General features: G+C 49.4%; 10 protein-coding genes across 17 annotated transcripts; 3 read left to right on the plus strand and 7 right to left on the minus strand.

The window, feature by feature from the left end:
* Positions 1-12: 12 nt before the first annotated feature.
* On the minus strand, positions 13-485 carry PPTG_21906 (hypothetical protein; the record flags this gene model as incomplete). The annotated part of the gene is made up of 1 exon (XM_008900608.1): positions 13-485. A coding segment is annotated over exon 1 (273 nt), but the record flags the coding sequence as incomplete, so codon positions are not given.
* Positions 486-1,270: 785 nt separating this feature from the next.
* PPTG_06524 (hypothetical protein) lies at positions 1,271-4,182 on the minus strand. Of its 3 annotated transcripts, XM_008900451.1 has the most exons (7): positions 3,841-4,182; positions 3,534-3,775; positions 3,356-3,475; positions 2,592-3,283; positions 2,321-2,522; positions 1,900-2,246; positions 1,271-1,825 (listed from the first exon to the last, which is right to left on the minus strand). In XM_008900451.1, the coding sequence occupies exons 1-7, from the start codon at positions 4,088-4,090 to the stop codon at positions 1,660-1,662; spliced, it is 2,019 nt and encodes a 672-aa protein (XP_008898699.1). In that variant the 5' UTR covers positions 4,091-4,182; the 3' UTR covers positions 1,271-1,659. The 3 variants fall into 3 exon arrangements, with proteins under 3 accessions (XP_008898699.1, XP_008898697.1, XP_008898698.1); XM_008900449.1 differs by having other exon boundaries at positions 1,900-2,522; XM_008900450.1 differs by having other exon boundaries at positions 3,534-4,182.
* Positions 4,163-6,734, plus strand: PPTG_06525 (hypothetical protein). Its single transcript, XM_008900452.1, has one exon. It carries the CDS (start codon positions 4,393-4,395, stop codon positions 6,670-6,672), a length of 2,280 nt encoding a protein of 759 aa, XP_008898700.1. The 5' UTR covers positions 4,163-4,392; the 3' UTR covers positions 6,673-6,734.
* PPTG_06526 lies at positions 6,723-10,361 on the minus strand. 2 transcript variants are annotated; one of them, XM_008900453.1, is made up of 2 exons: positions 9,928-10,361; positions 6,723-9,855 (listed from the first exon to the last, which is right to left on the minus strand). In XM_008900453.1, exons 1-2 carry the CDS (start codon positions 10,181-10,183, stop codon positions 6,740-6,742), a joined length of 3,372 nt encoding a protein of 1,123 aa, XP_008898701.1. In that variant the 5' UTR covers positions 10,184-10,361; the 3' UTR covers positions 6,723-6,739. The 2 variants fall into 2 exon arrangements, with proteins under 2 accessions (XP_008898701.1, XP_008898702.1); XM_008900454.1 differs by having other exon boundaries at positions 6,723-10,361.
* An 816-nt stretch (positions 10,362-11,177) lies between these two features.
* PPTG_06527 (hypothetical protein) lies at positions 11,178-11,919 on the minus strand (the record flags this gene model as incomplete). The annotated part of the gene is made up of 2 exons (XM_008900455.1): positions 11,178-11,746; positions 11,829-11,919. The coding sequence occupies 2 exons, from the start codon at positions 11,917-11,919 to the stop codon at positions 11,178-11,180; spliced, it is 660 nt and encodes a 219-aa protein (XP_008898703.1).
* A 49-nt stretch (positions 11,920-11,968) lies between these two features.
* On the minus strand, positions 11,969-14,896 carry PPTG_06528 (hypothetical protein; the record flags this gene model as incomplete). The annotated part of the gene is made up of 1 exon (XM_008900456.1): positions 11,969-14,896. The coding sequence occupies one exon, from the start codon at positions 14,894-14,896 to the stop codon at positions 11,969-11,971; it is 2,928 nt and encodes a 975-aa protein (XP_008898704.1).
* Positions 14,897-15,226: 330 nt separating this feature from the next.
* On the minus strand, positions 15,227-16,402 carry PPTG_06529 (hypothetical protein; the record flags this gene model as incomplete). The annotated part of the gene is made up of 4 exons (XM_008900457.1): positions 15,227-15,479; positions 15,553-15,736; positions 15,804-15,963; positions 16,022-16,402. The coding sequence occupies 4 exons, from the start codon at positions 16,400-16,402 to the stop codon at positions 15,227-15,229; spliced, it is 978 nt and encodes a 325-aa protein (XP_008898705.1).
* Positions 16,403-16,486: 84 nt separating this feature from the next.
* On the minus strand, positions 16,487-19,819 carry PPTG_06531 (hypothetical protein). 3 transcript variants are annotated; one of them, XM_008900463.1, is made up of 5 exons: positions 19,238-19,819; positions 19,066-19,169; positions 18,927-18,986; positions 18,027-18,857; positions 16,487-17,960 (listed from the first exon to the last, which is right to left on the minus strand). In XM_008900463.1, the coding sequence occupies exons 1-5, from the start codon at positions 19,794-19,796 to the stop codon at positions 17,748-17,750; spliced, it is 1,767 nt and encodes a 588-aa protein (XP_008898711.1). In that variant the 5' UTR covers positions 19,797-19,819; the 3' UTR covers positions 16,487-17,747. The 3 variants fall into 3 exon arrangements, with proteins under 3 accessions (XP_008898711.1, XP_008898710.1, XP_008898709.1); XM_008900462.1 differs by having other exon boundaries at positions 16,487-18,857; XM_008900461.1 differs by having other exon boundaries at positions 19,066-19,819.
* PPTG_06530 (hypothetical protein) lies at positions 16,537-17,743 on the plus strand. 3 transcript variants are annotated; one of them, XM_008900458.1, is made up of 6 exons: positions 16,537-16,716; positions 16,795-16,828; positions 16,910-17,053; positions 17,124-17,259; positions 17,336-17,416; positions 17,522-17,743. In XM_008900458.1, the coding sequence occupies exons 1-6, from the start codon at positions 16,640-16,642 to the stop codon at positions 17,545-17,547; spliced, it is 498 nt and encodes a 165-aa protein (XP_008898706.1). In that variant the 5' UTR covers positions 16,537-16,639; the 3' UTR covers positions 17,548-17,743. The 3 variants fall into 3 exon arrangements, with proteins under 3 accessions (XP_008898706.1, XP_008898708.1, XP_008898707.1); XM_008900460.1 differs by having other exon boundaries at positions 17,336-17,743; XM_008900459.1 differs by having other exon boundaries at positions 16,795-17,053; positions 17,336-17,743.
* Positions 19,820-20,113: 294 nt separating the features above from the next.
* On the plus strand, positions 20,114-21,488 carry PPTG_06532 (hypothetical protein; the record flags this gene model as incomplete). The annotated part of the gene is made up of 4 exons (XM_008900464.1): positions 20,114-20,165; positions 20,327-20,584; positions 20,649-20,753; positions 21,388-21,488. The coding sequence occupies 4 exons, from the start codon at positions 20,114-20,116 to the stop codon at positions 21,486-21,488; spliced, it is 516 nt and encodes a 171-aa protein (XP_008898712.1).
* Positions 21,489-25,015: the final 3,527 nt, after the last annotated feature.

Raw genomic sequence — 25,015 nt, forward strand, 5'->3', positions numbered from 1 at the left:
GGTGGCAGGAACGGCCAGCAACAAAGCCCACTGAGCGCCAGCATGGGTGTCTCCTTGCAGGACGTCTGCGAGCAGGAAACTTGGGTGGTGGTGCGTGAGTTCTGCCAGTGCAAAGAGAGTGAAGGCGGCGAAGGAAGTAACAGCCATCGTGAGCAGGAAGACACCGCGAGCACTCATCTGTTCGACCGATACGGCAGCAAAGGCCTCATCCTCATCTTCCGGCTCCACGATGAGCCGCGGCAGCGTCTTGGGTTTGCGGCGTGTGAGTTGTGGTGCTTCCTCCATTGGTTTTGCTTGGCTTGGTTTCCACTTGAGCACTTGGCAACAAGTTGCAAAGTGATAGATGAAATGCGGTGAACAGTTTTTGGGTTATTCACAGCCAGGAGTTTCGCAGGCGTAATCGTTCTTGAACGCGAATAAATTTTTGCGTAAACGGCGCAAGCAATTCTGGCCCCAGCTTGAAGCGATTGGCGCGACACGGAAGATGTTAAAATGCACTGGTTGGGAGCAGGAAGCGAGTGTTTTTGGCCTCGTACGCGGTCGCAAGGTGCGCGCAATCGAAAGCTGCTGATGCTGGCCGTTTCCTTACTTGACAACCGTGACACAAAAGGTGGGACCAAAACCAGACGGACCATTTCCCAAAGACGTATGCATCAGGATTTGGTTTTTATGCAAAGCTGGACGAGAAATAGCCCCAAGAGATAACCAACACAAACTAACAAACCACTCCAAGGAAAAAAAATCGCGAATATCGATCAGTAGTGCATTCACAACAGCATGACATTGGATTACTATCTAGTAGCACTATGTAAGAAGTTGTGGCTACTTCTGTATGCATACAGGCAGATTATTCAATCGCCTAGTCATTTGCTCTACTGCTTTACCCTCGTGGACTGGTACACGCGCTCACTATTCGCAATCTCGTGCAGCAGTGTAGCATGGTCGGGGTGCGATGCTTATAATCCCACTGCAAAAGTCAAGAGTTGCTGGTTGTACACAATCGGTTATATTAGTAGTAAATACGTCTTTTGTCGCTCCCCAGCACTGTTTTTATCAGATCTGATTATGAGGACGACGTAATCATCTTCGTACCTATTTCAATTGACGCCATTTTTCATGTGTAAACAATACCGTTGTTATGTACCCCTCCGGCAAGTCCACAATAACAGCGCCAACATGACAGGCTTCCTTCACAATTTTAAAATCACAAAGGAGAATTTCAGCGAGCGACAAGCTGCAACAACTGACGATAAGCATCTTATCATTGAAAGAATTGACTGTTTCCATGCGTGACACGCCGAGCAAGCTGTCTAGATAGCACCGCTTGCTGCACACAACGTTCCAGAAGAACGAGGAACTGGAAATGTCTAGTAATTTCTTGGTCGTTGCTATCTGCATATCTAGAGCGTACTATAGTTCATGTACTTGTGTGAACATTTCCAATCCGATCAGCAGCAGAGTCGCTGTGAACAGATTACCGTTAATAAAACTGAAAGGAGTTTTACGGTAAAACTTTTACCCTCTATAATTGGGTTCCAATTTGGTGCGGCATTGATTAGCATTGATTATGGGATGAGGCTTCAACATTATCCAGATAAGTGCGAAAAGGTGGAGCAATCCAAGCGACATGATATCTTGAACAGAGCTTTTGTTTTTCACTTACTTCAAATGCATTCTGGACGCCAATTCGCTCAGAGCTGCCTTACTCTCCTCCGGTTTCGCGACGTACGCAGCGACAGCCACGGCGGTTAGCCCGATCACCCCCATACCCGTCTTTCGGCCTGGCAGCCAAATGCCCGAAGATTTCGAGCGCGCGTTCATGGGCCTGTGGAGCATTCACATGCTAACGTCAGTAAACTATCATCAATTCCAAATCATTCGCAAGGCAATAGCACTTACGGTCGCAATGCAGTAGCCACGAGGACGCGGGCGACCTTGTCCTTAACGTAGTATGCTTCGTGGCACTTCAGCGACGTCGGGTACTGCTTCAGCGTCGCTTCAATCGCAAAATCGACGGGCTCAACCTTCACGAGAGAGCTGCTTTCGTCGGCATCCTCGATGGCAACCTCCATGTCTTTCTCGCGAGTCTCAGGCTTGAAGCTAATCACAACTCGCGGGATTGATGAGGGTAGCTTCTTGTCCAATTCCTCCACGAATATTTTACTCGGTTCATCCTCTGGGTTCAATACCAAAAGCAAAACATCTGCCTTCATCACGATCTCGTCATCAGACAACACCTCCGTTATCTACAAACATCGACAATAAAAAAAAGGTCATGAGTCACATTCTCACCCCCAAATAAACTGCAACCAACACATACAAAGAGGTATTTTGTCGTGTCTCGATCAGGGACAGCTCCGATAGCACGAAGAATGATCTGCTCTTCGTCTGTTGAGGCCCCCTCATTTCCGCCAACAAAAGTGTGCACAAAGTGCTCTTTTCCTGACTCAGGGGAGCCAAAAATGTAGCACGAGACTACATTCCGCTCGATCCTCATGGCCTTGCGCGTCAAGCTACGGCTCCTACGTATAAGATAATCATCATCACGCAGTTAGACGAAGATTTCAGATTAATTTCTCCAATAAACGTACTTGACAAACTCGACCGCCGGGAAAAGCTTGTCGTTGTAGCCCAGATAGAACAGCGTTTCAAGAAGCTTTTGCGGGTTTTCCTGCGCAACGAAGCTCCAGCAAGCGAGCCATACTTCTAGCGACATTGTAGGTTTGCCATCCACCAGTGTTCTTTCATACAATAGCGGCGACGAGATAGCTGAGCACGTCGTCCATGGCGCACTTTCATCCTCGCAAATGGAGAAAATGTCCTCAACCTCATTCTCCGCAATATTGTTATCCTTGTTTGCGTCAAATTGACGGAATAAGTTCGTTAGGAACTCGACAGCTTGAGGAGTGAGCTGCGCAGACTGGTCCTCTTCATAAGGAGGCAACTGAAGACGTTCCCGAGGAATCTCCAGGTGCAAGCCGTTGTTGTATCCTAAACTGCGCAGCACTTGCCAGCCCGATTCTGGTCGGTTGCGGTCGATAAACAGCCACCACAGATAGATAAAGCCTTCTACAAGAAGTCCACTGCGATCAGGAGCCACTCCGGTCGGTACCACCGACGACAGATAGTCCATCAGCGTATCGATCTCCGCAGACAGAAGACGCACACCAAAGCAATCGTACTGGTACTCGTTGAGTTCCTCACGACTGAGAATCCCGCTGCGATCGCGGTTATATAAGCGGAACGCTCGCTTAATCGCCTTGCGGCATTTTGGTTGCAATTGCTGCAATGCATGAGTTCATAAAAAGTTAAACAAGCAAGTACCACAACCATACCGCAATGTGTCCCTTCGTACCCGCTTCTTTTCATTGTAAAGTGGAGCAACAGGATAAAGCACCGCCTTCTGTGCCAAAAAGAAAGCTTGAGCAACTTGGGTAAAATTCTTCGCTGAGCATTCCACCTCCGATACTACAAACTGCAGCAGCCAGAGTCAGCACTCCATTGGCATCACAAATAAAATTATCTCTACGTACTGGATATGTGTTAACCAGGTTCCGCACTTGACTCGCGTATGGGCCATCAGTGGTGGGCGTGACAGCGTTGATGTCCACCTTATTGGCAACGAGCACGACGGGGATCTCTTTATTCTTGGCGATGAAGTCCAGCCAGCGTCGCAGCCGTTGGAAGGTCTCGGGCCTCGTCAAGTCGTATACCAGCAGGATGGCGTCGCTACGCTTGGCCGCGTTCGTCACTCGCATCAAGTCGGATACGCGGGCTGCAAACACAACACTTAAGTAGACAGAAAAATACAATAAAATGTTGCAATATAATTCTACACACAGGAGGTGTCAGTGATGGAGATGATGACATTTTCGTCGCTTTCCTCGGCCGGGATCTGCACGTTGAGCAACACGCTGGGCACCTTCTCGCTGAAGTGACGCGACACCAGCGAGCAGATGAGCGACGTCTTGCCCACCTTCTCGTCTCCCAGAACTTCTATTCGCACCACCTGCGGCTTGAGCGGAAGCTTCTCGCGCGCCGGTTCGGTCTCGTCGCCGCGCGCGCGCTTGGATGTCACTGCCGCCGCCATCTTTTCTTTGTAGTCCTGATGGCCGTACAGTATGATACACAAAGCTACGACTTTTCAGCCAATCTGCGTTAATGTCACAGCTACGAGTATCTCATTGGCGAAAAAAATGAGAGTGTCTGTTGAAGGCGAAGCAGCGAGAAACGGACGTGGAACGCTGGAGGATCGCCGAGCGCTGAGCCCACCACAAGAGAGCAAAGCTGAGGTCCTCGTCATTGCGCAACAAGCCGCTTAACGGCGAGAGACAGCGTGAAGCGCTCTGTGAGCCGCCACCATCGCTAGTGCAGCGCCAACAACGGGTCGCAATGGTTCCAACCGACTCGGTATCTAACTCTTCACCGATTCCGAGCACCAGGCGGCGCCGGCACTCAAACTGCGATCTACGCGAGGCTGAAAGCCCCATGAAGATGCAAACGGAGACGAGCAGCGTTGGTCCTGAGAAGAAACGCCAGCTGTTCTGGCGCAATGTGGTAAAGCAGTTCAACTTCACGGACCAATCGGAGCGGGAGCTGCTGCTTTCGCTCACTGGAGGCATCTGCTGGACGCATATGCGCATGCTACCTAAAGACTTTATGCGCCGCCATCGCGAGATCTACTACCTAATCTCCACACCCGAATACGAGCGTTCGGGGGCCATCGGACGTGACGTCACACGCACCTTCAGCATTTTCGAACGCAGCCACCAGCACCAACTTGCTGCTCAGCAAAGCGCACTATTTCGAGTACTGAACGCCATTGCGGAAGCAGAGGACGGCTACTGTCAGGGCATGAATTTCATCGCGGCTCTTTTCCTTGTTGAAGGATTATCAGAAGCGGACGCCTACGCACTCTTCCTTTATATACTGAAAAAGCGTCATCTTGCTGGGATCTACCATCGCAGCTCCACTTTCCTGGACGAATATCTTCAACACTTTGAGCAAATGTTCATTCGAGACTTACCTAAGCTTCATGCTCACCTATTGGCGCAAGGCTTCGCTATCCCTATGTACGGCATCGAGTGGTTTACAACACTCTTCTCACTATCGACCAAGACAGACCTCGCATGCGCCATATTTGATCTCTTTTTCGTGGGAGTACAGGACATCTTCTTACGCGCAGGACTGGCCATCCTCAAGCTACTGGAGGCCAAGCTCATGTGCATGACGTTTGAGGACTTCTTGCGCGAGTTCAAGCCTCTAGTACGTGAGCTTGACCCGTATCAGGTTATTCTACAGGCTCTCGCGCTCCGACCAAACCCCAAAATGCACCGTGAAGACACTACCGCGCACGTTTCTCGAGACCATTTTATACGATCAATGGGTACTGCAGCTTCCCCTTCCGGTGATGCTGGAGCTTCTAGCAGCGATAGTAGCTCAGCGGATGGAGAAGAGGAATCAGTATCAACGTTAAGTGGCTTCGGCTTGCATCGAACGCTACCTCCAGAGTTGGCAGACGCTATCCGTTCAGGAAACGGGACCTTGGTGCACCAGTTGTTTGAAACGCACATGATTCGTCGTCAGCACAGCGCTACCGCTTCTGTCATCCTGGCGAATGAGATTCTTCATTTCGCGATCTGGTATGGACGTGTGTCCATCGCGTGCCTGGCGATCGATCGTTGCAATGCCGACGTCGACAATCGGGACGACACTGGGCTTACGCCTCTGCATTTTAGTGTAATTCGAAACCAGCCCGACATGGTGCGTCTACTGCTAGCTCACGGAGCGCGTATGCAAGAGACGAGTATGCGGAAGCTGTCGCCGCTGGAGTTGGCACATCGCTGGAAGCGGCGTGACACGACGGCGGCACGGCTCGTATTAGAAAAAGAAGAAGTGTGTCTGTACTGCAACACAAAGTTCGACGTATTGGCTCTCGAGACAGCAGTGTGCGGCCACTGCGAGTTCCGCTTCTGCTGCAAACCGCAGCACGCCCTGTGTATTTTCAAGCACCAATGTCCAAAAGTTACCTGCTCTGGGTTAAGCCAAGATCGTCGATCGTCGGAGCCAACGTTGACGGTGCTGAACATATGCGATGAAGGTTTGGAGAGCAACAATGAAGAGGAAGCAGCACTGGGCCCGTCTAAGCAGAGCTGCAGTCGATCTAGAGGGTCAAGCTCGTCAACCACGACCTCCATATCGATATACAGTCGATCTGGGAGCAGTGTCATGGGAATGAGTCGAAGCGTGTCTGAATCGTCCTCGCTTGAGTTCTTGAGCTCGCCAGCATTTTTAGCGTCACCGGCAATGTCGTGGCTTGGGTCACCTCGCTTTGATTCAAAGTTTGACGACACCATTGCAACTACCGATCCAGAACAAACTGACCAAGACACTGACAATGCTAAGACCCAGAATAATGGAAGCGTGTCAACTCGACTGATCTCCTCGCGCCCTCTGCTCGAATTCCCCGATCGACCGGAATGGTACTGCAATGCTCGCGAATGCCACTCCGTCTTCGCACTATTCTCACAAGCCGTTCAATGCTCACGCTGCGGCGGATACTTTTGCTCCGAACATGTCGATACTAAAACCAAGCACTGCTTCGAATGTCGACGAGATCTGGTGTGTTCTCCCCGCTCGCTTACCACCTGCTCTGCTATCAAGCAGTCTTAGACCCGTTTGTAATTTGTCGAACTTAGAAAGTTAAACTAAACACGAAAAGATTAACCTAGAAACTATTTTATTCGTATACGACGAGAGATTGCTCGTCTATCTCCAAGTCGCTACTGCTACTACTGCTAACGCTGCTAGACCTTGAGCGCATCTGGCAAGACTTCTCCGCGGCTGCAACTATGCTAGCTCGAATACCTGTCTCACCGTCGGAACCAACTCCTCCGATCTCACTATTACTATTGCTGTTGCTGTTGCTGTCGTCCTCCGGAATCGTGCGGAACGAATTGAACTTGGCAGGATTATGTCTGGCAAGTCCTGGCACCGCCACTCCTTCGTCTTCGCAGCCACACATCGAGTCACGACGCGCTCTCCTGTTGGACTGCTCGTAATTACTCTCGTGCTCATACTGCCGCTCCAGATCGTCGCGCATTTGTCGCATCCGATCGGCACTTACACCTTCTTCGAAACGCGCATCTTTGAGACGTTGTAGCTCCTGCTCATAATGCGCAACATTGGATCTCAAGTTCGACATGCACTCATCGATGTCTGGAAACATGATGTACATGAGATCCCACAGTGGTGACACGATCTTCTGCGCGAAAAAGAGCTGACCTTCGACCATCTTCAGCGGGTCATCGATGTTTCTGTATGAGATCGGGATATTCTCGGCCTGTTCCATCAGCGCCTGGTACGCAAACTCCTTCGAGATCATGTTGCTCCACTTCAACGCGATAGGCTTCGGGAACACTTGGCCTGACAGATCGCTCGCATGAACTAGAGTCTTCACCAAGAATATCCTCTCATCCACAGTTCCATTGAATACCCAGCCGCCTTTCGCCAATCTTCCACTCGATGTGCGACCAGGAGTGCACTTGGAACCAGCAGTCGAGTGGAAACTACTCGGAGCAGAATTACTCGTTCCTCGTGGAGTACCCACCGTAAGTCCCTCCGGCTGCATTACGGCATCACGCAACACCGTCAAAATCTCTGGCCCTTGTTTCCCTTGATCTTTGCTAACCGCAATGATAGCTGTACTCGAGTTATCACGCTTGGCGGATGAGATTGCAGTTGTGTCAACATGATGACTTGCCGGGCGCAGAAACTTCTCGATCGACTCCAAGAACTTAAAGTGGTGTGCCATATCCGTGCCCAGGATTGCCGTAATCACCATTTTACGGAAGTGGCGGTAGTCAACAGGCGTCAAATTCTGGAGGATATTGGCGTTCTTCTCCTTCGAAATCAAGCGGAATGTCGTGTAAGCGTGGTGGTGTTCCAGCACGGATTCGTCGCTATAAAGCATCGCCAGCTGCGAACCCGACTTCACTTCAAAGTCGTTGGTATGACCTGGGTGGTCTACATCATGACCAAGTGACGCAACGAGGCAAGCTGCAATGTCCAACGGCTGAAGCATTTGACCAGCATCCGTCGTGCTGAGCAGGAGATAAGCCGCGTGGACGACGGAGAAGGCGTGCAGGAAGTTGTGGAACGGATTCGGGTGGTAGTGCTCTTTCATGGCCACAATGAAGTTCTGTAGACGATGCTTTGTCGTGTTCAGTACCTCGTCCACTTTGAAATCCAGATACATCTCCTCCAACAGCTTGGGGAGAACAACCGTGTCCGTGGTAAATACGTTGAAATCCCATGACGGGAACCGCGATCCTGCCGGGGCGCTGAACAGCAAGTCAGACGGAATGTTTGCGTCACTCCCAAAAAACTCATACCCCAAGCGTCCAGAATCATACTTTTTGTTTCCAACCATTTTCCCAATACGCTGCTCGACAAAATCCAGAGAGTGTACATGATCTCTCATCTCTTTCTTGGTAACCGTGGGGGTAGTAGTTACCGCCAGCTGCTCCCCTGGTGTCTCTAGCTTAGCAGCAGCAGCGCACTCGGCGCAATCTGCCACGTGCCGATCACTCGACACGAAAGAGTTGCGAAGACAAGCTTCAGGGTGCGCGCGAGATGCAGATGCGTAACTTGTGTAGCACTCGAGCAGATTTACTTGACTTCGAGCACGCTTCGCCAGAACCTGCTCAGCTCGCGTGTCCGCCAACAGCTTGATGTACTCGATTTCGTTACAGCGTCGCCGTAGGATGACTGCAACTTCGCATGCGAAAGCTTCAAGAGCACACTCGTCGTCAAAGGTAAACCCTGGGCAGTTTCCTGCACTCATCCCAGCAGGAGCTTTTTCCTCTACCTTGTTTATAATCTCCAGCACACCAATGGGTCGATTGCTACCCGCAGATCCCCCTTCAGCGTTCACTGAGGATTCTTGAATTCCCACCGGAACGTACAGCACGCAGCGCGTGTGAACTCCTTCTCGGTCGTCTGTGATCCAGTTATAACGACGGTCTGACTTTGGGTTTCGAACATTGAGCGTTTGCTGAGTTGTGGCTGCTAGGCCCAACATGCTCGCTCGTAGAGGGACACGTATGGTCTCGTCGCAGTAGCTGGACGAAAGTGACCAAAGCTCGTCCGTCTCCCAGTCAATCATGAACAAAGTAACACGCTCAGCCTTGGTGATATGGCACGCTCCATCGATCACACCGTCCACGAGATTCAGCACTGTATCCTCCGTATCCGATGAGCTAATAATATGCAGCAGTGCCTTCTGTGTGCGCTCTGAAAGCAGTACGTCGTGGAATTCGATACACTTCCGCATGCACGAGCTCAAAATCGGTCCAAGCCACGTCAACAGCTTCACATGTAGCTCATCCATCACACGGCGCGTAGAGTGAGTAGTGGAGGCCTCAATGATCGCATACACCGCCTCGTGTTCCATCAAAGGAACGCAGAAAAGTTTCTGTCCTGGATATTCCTGTGCCAAATCCACGTCGGGATCGTAACCTTCTTCCGAACTAAAGTCTACTAAGAACTGTGCTACCCGTGACTTCAGCGCCTCGCCCACCAACCCTCGTGACGAGGCCAAACCGGACTGAGTCGGTGCGCCGCGCGTGATTCGGGACATGTTCTGCGAGTTCTGATCTACTAGAAAGACAGCCGCCGCTGCTGCTCCGAGATCGTCCTGCAAGAAGTCGAGCAGTAGGCGAATCATAAGCACCACATCATTGAGCTCAAGGATCCGCTGCACCAGTTCCCAAAAGGCACGATGCTTCTGCTCGATCAAGTAACGTTCGTCGTAGTCCAGCTGGTCGCCTGCGTGGCTGGATATGGAGGAGCTGCCTGTGCAAGACATGAACCAGGTGAGTACGCTGTTTACGAAAGAGAGCGGTGAGGCGACGGATCCCCTCCTACCCACTGCGCCATTGATGTGGCGGGTGTCAGCCGTATCCAGGGGACTCGCTACGCTCTCGGAGCCCTCTCTTCGTCTGCGTCGGCCTGGGGTCTGTTGGATAATACTGTTACTGTCGTCGCTGTCCTGGGATGAAGACATCGTCGTGTCCGACGTCGAGTTCTGCTTCTCATCGAGTCTCCTCGGGGAGGGCGGCGACGACAGTCCATGCAGTGCTGTACTGGTGTCGCCCGTGCTGGTGCTGAAGACGTTCCCCATTTTACTGTTCTCTGTGTTGCTGTGTTTATTTGTTTTTGACTTTGCCAACCTGTCCTCTTCACTTTCAATCGGTTTCTGTTCTTGGTGAGGACGCTCGCTTCAATTGTGTGTCTCGCGTTTCCAGTAGAATAATGGAATAAATAGGTTACCAGTCGCTCATGCAAGTTGCTCACTGCGATATGTACCGCAGATGAAACTGGAAACAGAAACAGACCTTTTTGGGCGTCGCAGACTCTCCTCTTTGTTGCCAGTCTCTTGCAATTTGTATGTCAGTTAAAAGTGTTAGTAAATGATGTAGTCCTCTTGCTTTAGTCAGCCCCCCCCCCACCCACCCCAGTTTTGACTAGAGAAGAATAGCTCGTGATTCTTCTTAAAGCCATTGACAAGAAACGTTTTTGTCTTCGATATCTAATCTACTAAAATAAGTTGAGCATGTTGATGTTCGCATATCGTAAATTATGCCTGGGATAAATTTGGCTCGAGTTAGAATGTCTCAAGTTGACAAAGCTGTGAAACTCTCAACCCTCTTTCGAGCACGCATCATGTGGTCTACGGGATAAATGGCATTTATTAAATGCATGTAGATTAATGTGTTTCGTGTTATTATTGTACATGAGTGCTGCCGATGTTGTCGCAGACAAAAGACGAACTTCTCTGATTTTAAACCACTGTCTAAAATCTGGTTTGTAGAAGTCTTAACTCAAGGCGTTGAGACGGAGAGCGCATATCCACGCTGCCTTTGGTATACTTAAGTATGTAACACCTTATCGCGCAAATAGTCTTCGAACAATCTCATCACGGTGGTGTTACTGTAAAGTTCGTCAACAAAATACATGTAGCTACTATTTGCTTGAAGTTAAGGCCGCGTTTTACAAAGCAAACGAGCCGGGCGAAGGGACTGCGATGATCTTTTAAGCTTGACGAGCTCCTTGAAGAGCTCGCTGTTCCTATCGCAGCGCTGGGACGAAACTGCGATCTGCACGCACTCACTTTTTTAAAATTGCAGCCATGTCAGCAAGAAGACGGCGGTCGTGGCCGGCGACGGAAGGAATTCCACCAAACCATCCTTCCAGCGGCAAGACTCGTCGTATAGGAACTGCATACTCTTGAGCAGGGACGGGTGCAACGTGTGTGGCTCGTTCTCGTAGAGCCACATGACGCTCGCCCAGACCACGGTGGCCAGCAGCGGATATACATGTTTGAAGCGGTGCTGTGCGAACGGCTGGTATCCCTTGGCCGCCAGCAAGCGTACGGCGCTGATGAGAACCCGCGACATCAAATACATGATAATTTGAAAATTCACACTAGAGTAGCGGCCCCATACTAAATAGCCGCCGATGCCGCCGGCTACGGCCGCGTGCCAGTGCGCGCCCGGTTTGCCCACACCTGTACTCACGTGGCGTCCCAGCGCGTGCTCTTGATGCGCACGCAACACAGCAAGTACTGCTTTGTAGACACCCACGAATAGCGCGAGGTTTTTGCTGTGCTCAAAAGTGAGACGCACGATGCCGCGGAGCTTCTGGCGAATGGAGCCTTTCTGGAACAGGAAGATCATCACCAACGCTGCGACGACGCAAGAACAAAGCAAACGTGAGGCTGATTGTAGGTAGAGAGTGAGCAGGAGGACGTGCAGCGAGTCACGTACCATGCGGGGCGCGCACCTTGGTGCCGTAGAACGAGCCATTGCGGAGGCCGCGGAGGATCGCCAGCAGCGCCTCTTGCATGGTCGCCTTCATATTATGAGCTCACAATCGGCGAAAATGGCCAGATTTGATTGGGTCCCTTTTAACCTAAATCACTACGTTTCGTGTTGAAGTTGTTGTTTAACGACTGCTGCTCGAAGTGAGCTGGTCGTACGCCTGTGTGATCAAAACGTACACTCCACCTAACTCCTGCTGCCATACTGGAGGCAACGCAGTCGCCAGTGCGTGCCACTTGTCTGGATGCCACTCCAATGATCGTCGATGATAGGCGCGGCGGATAACAGTGCGGCTGGATTCTCCTTCTTTCAGTCCTAACAGCGCCCAAGCGCTCATGTCTGCTCGTGGGATGTCCATGCTTCTGACATAATAGCCACAGAGGGTGGTAGGGTGGTAGAAATGCAGAGAGAATTAAGTGAGCTACGTACGTAAAGAGATCGTAGAGCGGGCGCGGGAGGACGTAGAGCACGTGGCTGGGGGCGGAGAAGCCGCTGAAGGCAAGGCTACCGATATTGTTCATCCAGTATTCTCCACACGTGACCGCGTTGAGATGAAGTTCACGTGGTAAAAGCAACATTTGGATCTCATTGCGCTGTTTGTCACGTATCGGAGATGGAGGTGATTCAGCGCTGCACTGGAAGCGTATAAAGAGCTGCTCACAGCGAGTCTGTAAGGCTTCCGCTATGAGATCCGGATGCACAACTACCCGCGCAACTTCTTCAGTAACACCTTCTCCAGCATGAAATGTGAGGGTGAATGTGCCGACTCCAGTAAAGAGCAGATTCGAGAAGTCGGCAGATCCGTCGACGATCTTGGCATATGATGGTCCTTGTAGTACTGGCTGCCTGCGGTGGAAGTACTGATGCTGCTGGTCATAACTCTCGGTAAATCTAGCGTTCACATACACAACTTGATGGTGGCTATCGACCAAAGGATGACCGTATTGATCCAGCACGTCTACGACGATATGCAAGGGGCACAAAGGGTGAAGTTCGGGGCAACTGTACGACGCTTTAGCAATTCCCAAAGCTGCCGGTCGTACCACACCAAGCCGACACTCTGCCACAACTTGATTTTCATCAAGAGCACGAAGATGCATTCGAGAGTGACGGACATGGTGCGCCAAGCAACGTCCTGGAGTTGTTGAGGTTGCACCAGTACACACTTGAGCTACCATAAGCCAGGGCACGCCTAGAGATCTCGGCAGTTCCTGTGCACACTTTGCAGGTGTAGAACTCTGTGCCGATCGACATAGCTCAACTACGTTCGTTTCATCCATACCAAATGGAGCCTCGATGGCACAAGCTGCAGGTGCGGCGGTGGTTGCACCTCGACACAATGATACTTTCACCAATGGTTGGTTCGCGAATCGAGTAATCACGGTGTTCACACATGACGCTGGGGCTGAACTTTCAGCCTGGTTGCAAAGCAGAACTTTCAGCTCATCGTCGTAGAAAGCAGGAGACGCGGCGAAACAATGAGCAGGCTCCGAGTCTTTTGCTGCATGACATAGTTGAGCCGCCACTTTTCCTGTCACTGAAGCAGTCGTGTGAAACAGTTCCCCCACGCATTCCACGGGTCCTATTGATTCAGTTTGTCGACATGTCATCACGGCATTGTAGATATCCATACGCCCCGCATTTATGAATTTACGGAGTGAACAGACGCAACGCTGCGGTGAATCTGAGGTGGCTCGCTGGCAAAGCTGCACACGAAGTTTGACCGACAGTGCTCGATCACGCTGAGTGTCTGCTAAACATTTGCTGGGTGCGTCCGACGTGGCCTGTTCACAAACGTGAACAGCGGCTGCAGGTACTGACATGCCTAAATCGTCAACCGAAATGCGCAGTGATCGTTGGAGGAGTAACTGAGCCCGAGTAGCACACCTCGTAGGATATAGCGATACTGGGTCGTCATTTTCAAGCATCTGAGGTGGTGGCATCGCAGAAGCTGCACAAAGGCGTAGAGTATGGCTGGCCGTGAAGGTGTGCGCTGGAACAAGTTTTACGCATTGAATGACAGTGGTGGCATTCGTTGCACCGTGGCACAAATTTGCCACAAATTTACCATGATCAGAAAAAGGTAGGGTTCGAGCAATATTCTTCATCTCCAAGGCACAGTATACCGGGACAAGTGGCGCACGTTCAGCAGCACCCATACACAAGGATATTTGTGCTTCTTGACTCATCCAGCGGAGCTTTTGCTGCGCTTCCACAAAGCAAGTTTGTGGTTGGGTAACGTCGGAGATTCCAGCACAAACTTGGGAGATAATATTGGGTAAAATATGTTTCCTCCCGAGTTTAGAGGCACACCTTATGACAGCAGCCAAATTCTCGCCGTCCCCAATAAACTGACAAAGTTGGAGAATGTGAAACTGAGAACCTGCCTCGATTCTCAAATGCGGTGTTACCTGCATCATGCATTGCTTCAGAGCCGATGTTTGTCCATCAAAACTTTTGCACAATGTAACCGCACCATCGAGTGCGTCGCTAGCATCCCTTCTGCTGAGGGTTTTGCTCATCTCAAGCCAAAGTAGTAAACACTGCGCGGGACGATCGTCCTGAGCGTGTTTACAAACTCGAACCAAAGGGATCGCAGCAGCTTCAGAATCTAAATCCACGTCAGTGTTTGTTGATGCAAACGCAACAAGCATTTGCTGCCGTACTTGAGCAGGAATCGCAATCCAACAATTTGCTGGGCCCATATTCTGCGCTTTTGAACAGAGCTGGATAATAGAAGCAGCACGCAGCAGCTCCCCTCGTGAGGCAAACTTCGCTGGCTGCAGTGGTCTCCCACCCAAAGCTATCTTAGCGCATCGTCCAGGTGCTGTCGGATCTTGGCCATTCGAGTGGATCGAGGCACATAATAAGTTTTGTTGAGGCTGAGTGAACGACCTCAGTATATTCCGAATACATCTTGTCCATACGTCATTCTTGGTCGCAGCCTTTGTAGCGTGTAGTGCGCAAAAGACGATAAGAAGTAGCCATCCCAATTGCTGAGCGTGCAGCTTCATCAAGCTCGGTACGGACGATCACTCTTTGCGCAGGACGCCTCTTCGATAGATATTTTTCTGACATATTTTTGCAACACGTCTTGTTTACCCTTCGTATACGTGTCCAGGCCCTGCTGGTTGTTGGCGACAACTCTGTCCACCGCGCCCGTGCTTTTATTAGCTTTCACTCGTTCCATTTGTGTCGTTTTCTTCGTTGCCAACAACAGCTACATTTTCGATAAACGATTGAAAACTTTTAGCAATTCGTACTAGTTGGCCGTGGCATCCGAATTGTGGAATTTCGCGTTTGCAGTCTCTACATAGATCGACCTTTTAAAAAAAAAGGTCGATCTAATCCTCTAGCGCTTTGGATTCGAAGTTGAACTCCATGGGCTTACCCGCTGGTTCACGAGTCGAAGTGATGGAGAAAATAAGGCGTGGTACATTAGCCAAGGGCGAAGTCGATTCCTTTGGGTCGGCATACAGCCCCTTGAGATACGTCTTGTACGCAGGCATAAAGCGATCCACGAAGTCGCGCACCTCATCAGGGGTCATGGCAGGCTTCTTGGATTCACGCAGGAGCTGCTCTGGCTGCTCGCGCCACCTGCACAGTAAGCACGAAGATCGATCAGATATGCAACGCCACAAAGGCCGCAGAGTGGAAATACCAAACATACTCGTAAACCCAGTCTAGGTTGTTGATCTTGATCACCACCAGGCCATCCAGCTCCTCGTATACCTTGTCGAAAGCACGAAGCTCCCTGTTCACGGTCTTCATGTGCTCACTGAGCTCGGGACTGTCATCGTCGATCGCTTGAAAGCCCATGCACCACCCCTCAATTAACAACACATCCAGCGGGCCTGCAAGCAAAGGCCATTAAACTATCAAGTCATATACCAAGCTATTGTCGAGGTAAGCTTGCCACACCTTGCTTGCGGTCCCACTCAGATACAGGAGCACGGTTGCCACGGCCATTATGTTGCGACTTGTCGTAGCGTGGCAGAGCGATCTCTCCCATTGAAGTCTTGCATTCATGAACCAAGTCCATCAGGAGTGGCACATCCATCGTGCCCGGGTTACCACGATACTGCATCAAGTCCATTATCAGCCTCACTACACAGCAACCATCATCCACGCACACACACCTGAAGCAATGGATTGCCTGGGTTGGCCTTGGCAAGCGCTACCTGCTGCTCGTATTTCCAGTACACGTCGTCCAGTGACATGACGGCGCATTTCTTGCCCATAAGCGCCAGCGCCTCCTGCATGTACATGGAGGCCGTGGTCTTCCCGCCGCCTTGTGGGCAGCTTAAGCCAATGCAGACGCAGCGCTTGGCATCGCCCTGCTTCTTCTGCGCGGCCTCCACAACCTCCGTCGTCCAACTGAACATGGGCAGGTAGAAGTCGTTTACGCGACGTCGCAGCGCTCGCTCGTCCACGGCCAACGAGCTCCTTACGGCGTCACGGCGGATCAGCGCCTCAAGGTGCTGGCGAAGCTTCTGTGTGCGCTCGAGGAAGGCGGTCATTAGCGAGCTTTACCCACTTCGTCAATTGAGACCCTTTGATGCAAAAACAAGATGTGTGGATCAATTTGACGGAAATAGTCCGACTGACGTTGAAGTTTGCTGAATGTGTTTATTTTGTGTATACGTATTTTTCATCCCATCCCTCATGTTCCGACCACTACAAAAGAAGCGCCAAGACCCGAAGGAGGTTCTCGCACTGCTTTCATTTGCACCTCGTTTCCTTTCCAAGGCAGTCTGATGAATACACCAGCTTCACCTCCTTCCTCTCCTACTGCTCTGCACGACGAGTGGGAGCTCGTGAACGACGAGGCGGAGTACGTGAAAGCTGTTGTGTTGATGGTTAACACTAAAAAAAACTAACTGCTTTTTATTCTGCTACGTTGGATGCGCAGAATCGTCGCGCCGGTGACGACGACACACAAAGCGGTGCGGCTTTAACCTGCCTGCTTTGAAGAGCTGTTGGCTTTTGTTCTGACTTGTAGACTCTTTATTCGCGCGTTAATGCAGAAATCAGAGGGGTCGGAGCAAGAGGAGGAAGCAATAAAGCACGAGGTTCCCGAGGGATATCTGCCCATTCGACTGCGCCAAGGCGAAGAGATTCGACCAGCATGGTTCAAGGCCACGCAGCAAGTCGACAAGTTTGTCAGCAAGGTGCTGTGGTTATTTAATCCATCGAGTGTATCAGTTCTTCTCATGGAAATGACACTATTTATCATCGCAGTTCTTTGCCGACGAGCTCGCCAATGGGAAGAAAATCAGGCTGATTTATATGGGCATGTTACTACTACCCAGTCGCTCGATGGGCGAGTATGGTATCGAAGAAAACGGCGTGATCCACAGCGTCATTACGGATGCACGTACGTATTGAAGAGACAATTTTTCTCGCGTTGAACCATATGGAGATGTTGATGATGTTGTAATGCGTGCATTCAGCCCCAGTTCCCCACCCACAAGCAGCGCTCCAGACGAATTTCAAGGCTTTGAACCCACAGAACTCTCTGTTGCTTCTCACAGGTATTTTCCTGTATGGCCTGTGGACGATCTTCTACTACTTTCCACAGTTCTTTTCGTGGAAATCTGTAGTCCTATTGACGCTCTTCAGTGCGATGCACATTTCAGCAGCCGTGTCCAGTATCACATCTTGAAGCCGTGTTCCCATTCCGTTCGTTACCAATGATCCTCGCCGGATAGAGCTTACTTCAAAAGCTGCTGCGGAGCCACTACAATAGCTTGATTTTGACCAGTTTTTCCTACTTTGGGCAGCTCATATTTATTCAAAGCTGCGTTTTGCCTCGCGTAATAAAACTATCCTCCACACACTCGAAGGTTGTAGTAACATGTAACATCACTTTCGCCTGCTTAAGAAAAACGACGCGCCGGCCAGTGCTGCTACGGCGGCGGCATACACGACCATTCCGATCGCTGTATCATTATTGTGTGCCAGCGCACGACGCACAGCGAACCGATAGTGCGGGACTATTAGGCGGATGTATTTGTTTCCCCACGTACGCGCACGATTCACAGCATCCTTCAAATCGGAATCCTCAGAAAGTAGCACCTGTATTCGTTCAAAAGCATTACCGTCAATTTAGAATAGTTACAGAATGCAATCATTGCAACGTACGTGGTCGCCCTCGTCATCGACGTAAAGGATTCGGCGGATAGTATTGTCACCGAGTCTGTTCTGAACATCGACGAGAAGCTGTTTCACTGACTCAGCAGAGCTGGTAAATCGGTGGTTGTTACCGTAGCAATCGGCAAGCTTGTAGACAAACACATCAGGTGCATGCTCCTCTTCGTTAAGAGGGTTTTCATCAAGTAGCGTTGGGTCGCCAGTAGCACTTGTTCCGGTCGACGACTGGAAATCACTCCAGGACTGACGCCCCACCAAAGAGGCAATATCAATGCCATCAGCATCAGGATCATCCACACCAACATTTGATTCATCATCCTCGACTTCTTCTTCGTGCTCCGCTGAGTCATTTGCATTTTTCAAACTGCTCCGAAATTGATCCCACAACGGCTGAACTCCATCACTTTTTACGTTCTGGAATGTGCCCATTTGCTGAACGACACCATGCGTAACCTGCAGGACATCGACTATACCCACTAGTTTCTTACCACCATCAAAGACGGGCACGTGCAGAAATTTCCCATTGTGCATCGAATGAAGCGTCTCCAAGATCGTTGTTCCCAGTGTGGCAGTTTGAGGATTGGGTGTCATCACGCTAGACAGCAAACATTGACTGGGTTCCAGCGACAGAGCGACCACGCGCCGCATCAGATCCTTTGAAGTGAAAATGCCCACAGTCTGGCCTGCTTCATCGCAAATCATAACGGCGCTCGTCTTTTGTATGAGCATCATGCGTGCTGCGTCCATAGCAGTCGACGTCGGACCCAAAATCGGCACCTCCAAGCCTTCCATGAGGATTGCAGACAGCGTTGGCAGAAAGAGCTGCAACACACATTTTCTAAACGTTAGAACATCGAAACCAAATGTCAGAAAATGTAGCTAGTTTTTTACCTTTTGCCGCAAGGACTCGAATAAATTAGCTTCCGTAGACCCTGACAAACTCTCTTGCAGCTAGGATTTACAGCCACCATCGACATCAGAAACTTTGAGACACCAGTATGCTTCACTCCAATTAGCGCCGCAACAATACCTTTTTAACTGTTTCCTCTAGTCGGTTGGATGAATCTCGGTACGCATGCTCGAGCTTTGTGATGGCTTCATACAGACACTTGGCTATGTCCAGAATGCCCACCACTACAAAATACGCACAGATGACGTTAACACATGCTACTGTCCTCATATGCCTTTTACACGGTTCCAACCTTTATCATTGTCCGTCACCGGCAAGTGACGGAATTGTCCTGAAATCATCTTCTTGAGCGCGTCAATCGCGCTGGAGTTGGCCGACACGCACAACGGGTCCGGAGTCATGACTTCATGCGCCAATGTCCTGCTGGGGTCTCTGCCTACCGCCACAACTTTCACTGCGACATCTCTGTCCGTAAGGATGCCTGTGAGCAGCCCATTCCTATCCACAAGTAGCGCGGCGTCCGTCTTTCGCTCTACCATCGCTCGAACGCACTGCGCCACCGTCGCGTGGTCGCCCTGTAGAAGCGCCCGTGATGGCCTCATGCGCTTCACGGACCGGCTGTGGCTGTGACTGCGGCTCGAGCGGTGCCGAACTTGAGCATCGTGGGACGAGACATTAGACTCATGTTGCTGCCCCTCTTGACTGTGTTGCGTTGTTGACTTCGCGTCCTCTGTGACCACCTGCTGTTGTTGTTGCTGACGCGTCTTCGTCTTGCGCCCAGCCTTCTTGGTGGAGAACACGAGCTGCTGCGGACGCGGCTTGCGCGCTTCCTTCTCTCTACGCGGTTGCATCGTCGTCTTGAACTGGAGAATCAGAAACCTTCTCCGACCTTTCAAAATCGCGGTTGGTGTTTTATTAATTTTGACAAGCATTAGGAATGCATAGGTTATTAGTAAAAACAGTATTGATGTATTTTTCGGTCTTTTTAAAAATAAGACGAATATTCTCCAACACCATTTAAAATAATTGGGGCAAAAGCATCACTAGTAGAGAGCATCTCACGTTCGCTGCGCTCGGCGAGTTGCCGACCTCCTAAAATTATGTGGTACACATAATTTTGGACGACGTCCCCCAAAAGAGATCACATTTCATTCCCAAATCGAGAATGATGAGCAGTGCCTCGGCAGCTGCTAGTCGGGGCGAGGATGCAGGCAGTGATGGTAAGGAGGTGACTGTAGATTGAGTTAAGGATGTACTGTCTAACATGCTGATGCTGTGAACACGTGGCGCAAGTTGGATCTGCTATGCCAGTGCGAACAAGTGAGTCATGTGCTTCCACTTCAAGTTGATGTTTAATTTAATATTTATTGCTTTTTCGTAGGTCAACGACAGGCAGCCAAGCACGTGGCTACGCTACCAAGTGTTGAAGTTGTTATTGGTCTGATGGCTCTGCCTTTGCTGCTCAAGGATGGAGAGGCTTCTTCTGTGCTTGAAAGCGCAGATGGTCGTCGCAGTGGACCCGTTAGTGACGGAGGAAGCAACAACAGTGGCGACGGTAGCAGGCGTAGTGTGATCAGCGCCCAGGTGATTGCACGGGCAGCTCACGCACGTGCGGACAAGGTGGCCAAATCGCAGCATCGTACGTACAAAAATGCTATAATGTTTGGGCACATGTATGGCTTACTGATGCTAATGTATTGCAGGCCGTGAGGTTTATGAACTCCGTGTTCGCCAAGCTGCTCATGCGCGCAAGTTCAAGAAGAGCAAAAAAAAACTAAGAGTTTCAAGTCACACCCAACTGCTCGCGCGTAAGTTTAAGTGGAAGTTATTCGGTCTTTATGGGCATCATCTAGTAGGCGTAAGAACGGTGAATTGTTCACTTTGTGGTATCAGTAAGAGAAGGATTCCTTTGTAATTTGCAACATACAGATAAGTTATGAGTCAGTTGTTTGGTTTTGCTATGATAGCAATTGTTTTCAAGTTTGACAACGTAATCTTGAGTAAAGTTACTACTTTTACGCAATTTGTCCAACAAGGTAATAAATTGAATAACCGCGGTGCCAACGCTCGATTGTGCTGTAATGCCAGCAGCTTCATCGAAGGGATAAGTAATTCAGCTTTTGCTTTAGTTGAGCTAACTGCTTGTTGAATTCCTTTTTACTTCGTTAATAAAAGACAATTGTTTATCACTTGAAGTTTGCAGCTGTTGTAGAGTCACTGGTGCTGTAAGCACAATATCCTCACGAGTTCGCACTCGCGATAGCGCAACGTAAGCGAAAGCTGCGCTAGGAATGGAAAATGAGTGAAAGATGACTTTATTGCAAGTTAAGCCTTGCAGTTTATGAACAGTAAGTACATATGCGAGTCGTAGCGGAATCCCTTCGCGGAATACTGTAAGGTTGCTAGTTTTCTTTCCCCAGCTAACTTTTCTAGGAACAACAGGCACAATGTTTGGTATATCTGGCAAGAACGAGGGCCCCATGTACTCGTCTGAAATCTGTACGAGTATTAATTGGCAGCTCAAGCTCGTTGCAAAATATTAAGTCGTACACTTCTCCACTGGACCCGTTGCACAGACCTGCTCTTTGTTCCATATTGTAGGTCTGGCTAACTGGAGCACCAATAGCATTTGGAAGTGCCCTCCAACGACACGATCTCTATCTGAGCTGGATGATTCGGCGTCTTGTAAAAGAGCTTCGATCGAGCTAGGCGATACGTCTCTGTGCTTAGCTAGTCGCTTTTACTTAACACTATGTTTAGAGCGAATATTAATTATCTGGTTAGAACAGCTTTTGAGGCTATGGCTATCCGCTTCAGCAACTTCGGCATTCAATTACGCTATGTACTTCGCTTCTACAGCCCAAGTAGGAATTTCGCTGCCTTTGAAGTATCTTGAGTTAAATAATTGACATCCGCCTGCGTTGGACACTTACTACGAAGACGGCGCAACGCTTCAAACCACTCTGAGTCAGCCTTTCCTCGGTTCTGACTAGTTAATGTGCATACAATCGAAATCTCCTCCCAAATTTCGTGACCTAACACATGAACAGGACTACTGATTTTAGAGGATGGTGTCGCTAAAGCATGTGGTATTACAGGATCTAACTGCACTGAGTCACCAGTAAAAATTACATCTCTACCTCCGAAACGTTGATGACTGTGTTGGGGCCATATCCCGCACATTCTTTGATCGATCCAGTACAACATACCGCACGATATTACACTAAATTCGTCAATAATGACAAGATGTACACCTTCGTACTTGTCTTGCAGGCGTTTGAGTTTTGTTGCACCTCCTTTCTAGGTCGTCAAAGGCGAATACAGACTTGAGAATGCATTTCGAGAGAAAGAGGTTAGCTCTAATGCCGAACAGGTCGTCTGTCCTTTAATATTGAAAGCTGCTGTACCTTGGTGAGCTAATAGTAGCACTCGCTTTGAAGATCGTCGAATAGCTGAGTCCTCACAAAAAAAACGTTGTGGGCGTCCTTAACTATGTGCTTAATGAGCCAGCTCTTTCCACTTCCTCCTTCGCCCTGGATAATCATTGCATGGGCTCACACGTTGTATTATTTACCGATGCCTGAAGCTGAGCACGAGATTGGACCATGGCAAATGCAAATGGTACCCATTGGGATTCATCCATTACGGCGATTTGTACATTACTATTGACATCAATTATAGGGTACTGATAGCAACTTCCATTTGGTTCTGAATAGGCGGTGCTTTTACGAGCTCGACGGATATCTTTTTGCAACTTTATCCAAGGTTTTACGTGCGTTTTGATGAACGTCTTGGCCTTATTGACATCCTCACTCGTGTACGATCGCTTAGCAGTCCATTGAAACAAACTAGAATCATTAGTACTAGTGCAAGTTTCATTTGTATTGTCGTCGTCTGGTGCAACTAGGCATGCCTCATCTTCAGGCCCATCACCTACAAACACGTACTCGGAGGAAGGTAATGTAGTGTGCACCTGAGTAGCTCTCGATTTTTTTTAGAGCATCAAGCTCGGCCTGCCGTGATAATTTCAGGCTAGATTCGTGGTGGAGCTCACTTTCCAACACATTCTGCTGCTCTTGCTCAAACGTTTCAATGCATTCGTCATCTGTTTGGGGTAGCTCTTCTAACGTCCGCCATGGTTTATGGAGAAATATTTCAGCAAAGCAAAAATTCGAGTTTGTAGAATCCGGTGCGATCCATGGAGTCTCCACAAACTACATGAGCTTTGCTACGAAGCTTAACAAACCCGTAGCCATCACATCACCTCCAACAGTTAGAAATTTCAGCTCTAGTAGCAATACTATCGACTAACTTGTATTTTTCGACGAATGTCGCTACTGTCATATCATAGAATAGCTCATTGCGTGGGCGATTCATGTAAGCTTTTTCTGCCCGCTCAATACGAATCGAGTCATTGCGGTTTACACTCTCCTCGATATCGAATAGTTCAGAGCCGTCTACTCGGTAATATCTCAAGCTATGCCTCATTGTCTTAACTTGCGAAACTTGCCTAGATTTTCCGTAAAGAGGAAGCTCTCTCAGTAAAATATAGTAGGTCTCCTGAGCACTGACTTCACGAATGGACAAGGTTGCGTTAGCGACACGCTTTAGAATCGCATAATTCGGTAGGTTAGGATCGCATCTCTTCACCGTTCGAGTAATTACTTGTCGAAACCTAAGTGTGTCGGGCTCAGCTTTGCTAACGTACGCGGCAGTGTACTCGGTTGCTCCATACGCGTTGCCAATAAGTTGAATATCCATGTTAGCTCTCCAAGAAGATAGTAAGACCGGAGCGTAATTGTTAATTGTTGGCACCTCTCGCTTCAAATGAATTTGCATCGATATAGCTCCGTCATCGGCTTTGTTGACATTAACTTGTGTATTTTTTCGAATCTCTTTAGAATAACCGAAGCGACAAGCGTCTCCGCGTTTGCGACAGGATGATTTTGAAGAATAAATGTGTTGTTGCACTCGCTGCACTAGTGGAGACAGATCACATTCCCACTCTGGCGTACATGCATCGGGTGGTCTGGCAGTCAAAATATCGAATTCGTTGTTTTTATCGTGGCTGCATGTAGTACATGTACAATTTTCTAACTCCTCTGTTGTTTTTGCAAGCACAGATATTACGCTCTAAACGTACTTAGCCATACGGGCTCATCTGAACTCAGTTTGAGTAAGATCTATAATATCTGGTGCGTCTTGGATCCACAATAATGCATGAATGTGCGGAGAGCCACGGTGCTGGAACTCCACCCGCCAAAAGTAGTCAACTACTTCTCCAAGAGGTTAAAATTTACCACAAATTACATGCTTAAAAAATGAATCGAATCGGCGATTGAAATGTCGTACAGCAATGTCAAGATTCTCACTAAGGTATCGCCTTCGCTCAGCACTCGTCAAAGCTCGGGCTTCCGCTAATGAACGCTCTGGGTTACAGGCTCGAAAGAAGTCTGGCCAAATTGTATCTGCCGCACTCAATATTAGGAAAAATGTTGGCCAACGGGAAGGCAGCACTCGATTTCCGATCATGCTCATCAAATCGTCTCGGGCGTTTGCCCAGTAAAGTCCACTACCACGTACACCTCGAAAACAAAGGTTTCAAAGAGTCTAGTAGCTTCATTGACGGAGATGTATCAGCCTCAACGCCTTCCGAACAACCAATGGTTTGTTCCGCCGTGTCACTTGACTCCCAAAAAGATGGTAAGTTGACACGCTTCACAAAACCATCTATTTGACGCCTTTGAATGAGATTTAGGCAGAAAATCCTAAAATTCCCATGAATCACAAAGCGGCGATCATGCCATTTCATTAAATGTGCGCAATATTCGGCTAGATTGTAGTTATGTTCTCTTCCCGAGTCATCATTCAGTGAATGTAGACCACCTCGGCCATCGAGGAAAAGCGTTGGATAGCAGTTTTGAAAAAGCATCTTAGTAGTATATTCATTTATCAGTTCAGTTTTTCGAGCTAGATCCGCGGTCGGATACAACATTTGTCCTGCAGCTCGATTTGCTGCTTTTGCAATCTTGTCAGTTTCACCATCAGCAGAGTCTGCTTCAAGTTCTAC

The sequence above is a fragment of the Phytophthora parasitica genome (assembly GCF_000247585.1).
Source record: "Phytophthora parasitica INRA-310 unplaced genomic scaffold supercont2.9, whole genome shotgun sequence".
Taxonomy (NCBI): domain Eukaryota; phylum Oomycota; class Peronosporomycetes; order Peronosporales; family Peronosporaceae; genus Phytophthora; species Phytophthora nicotianae.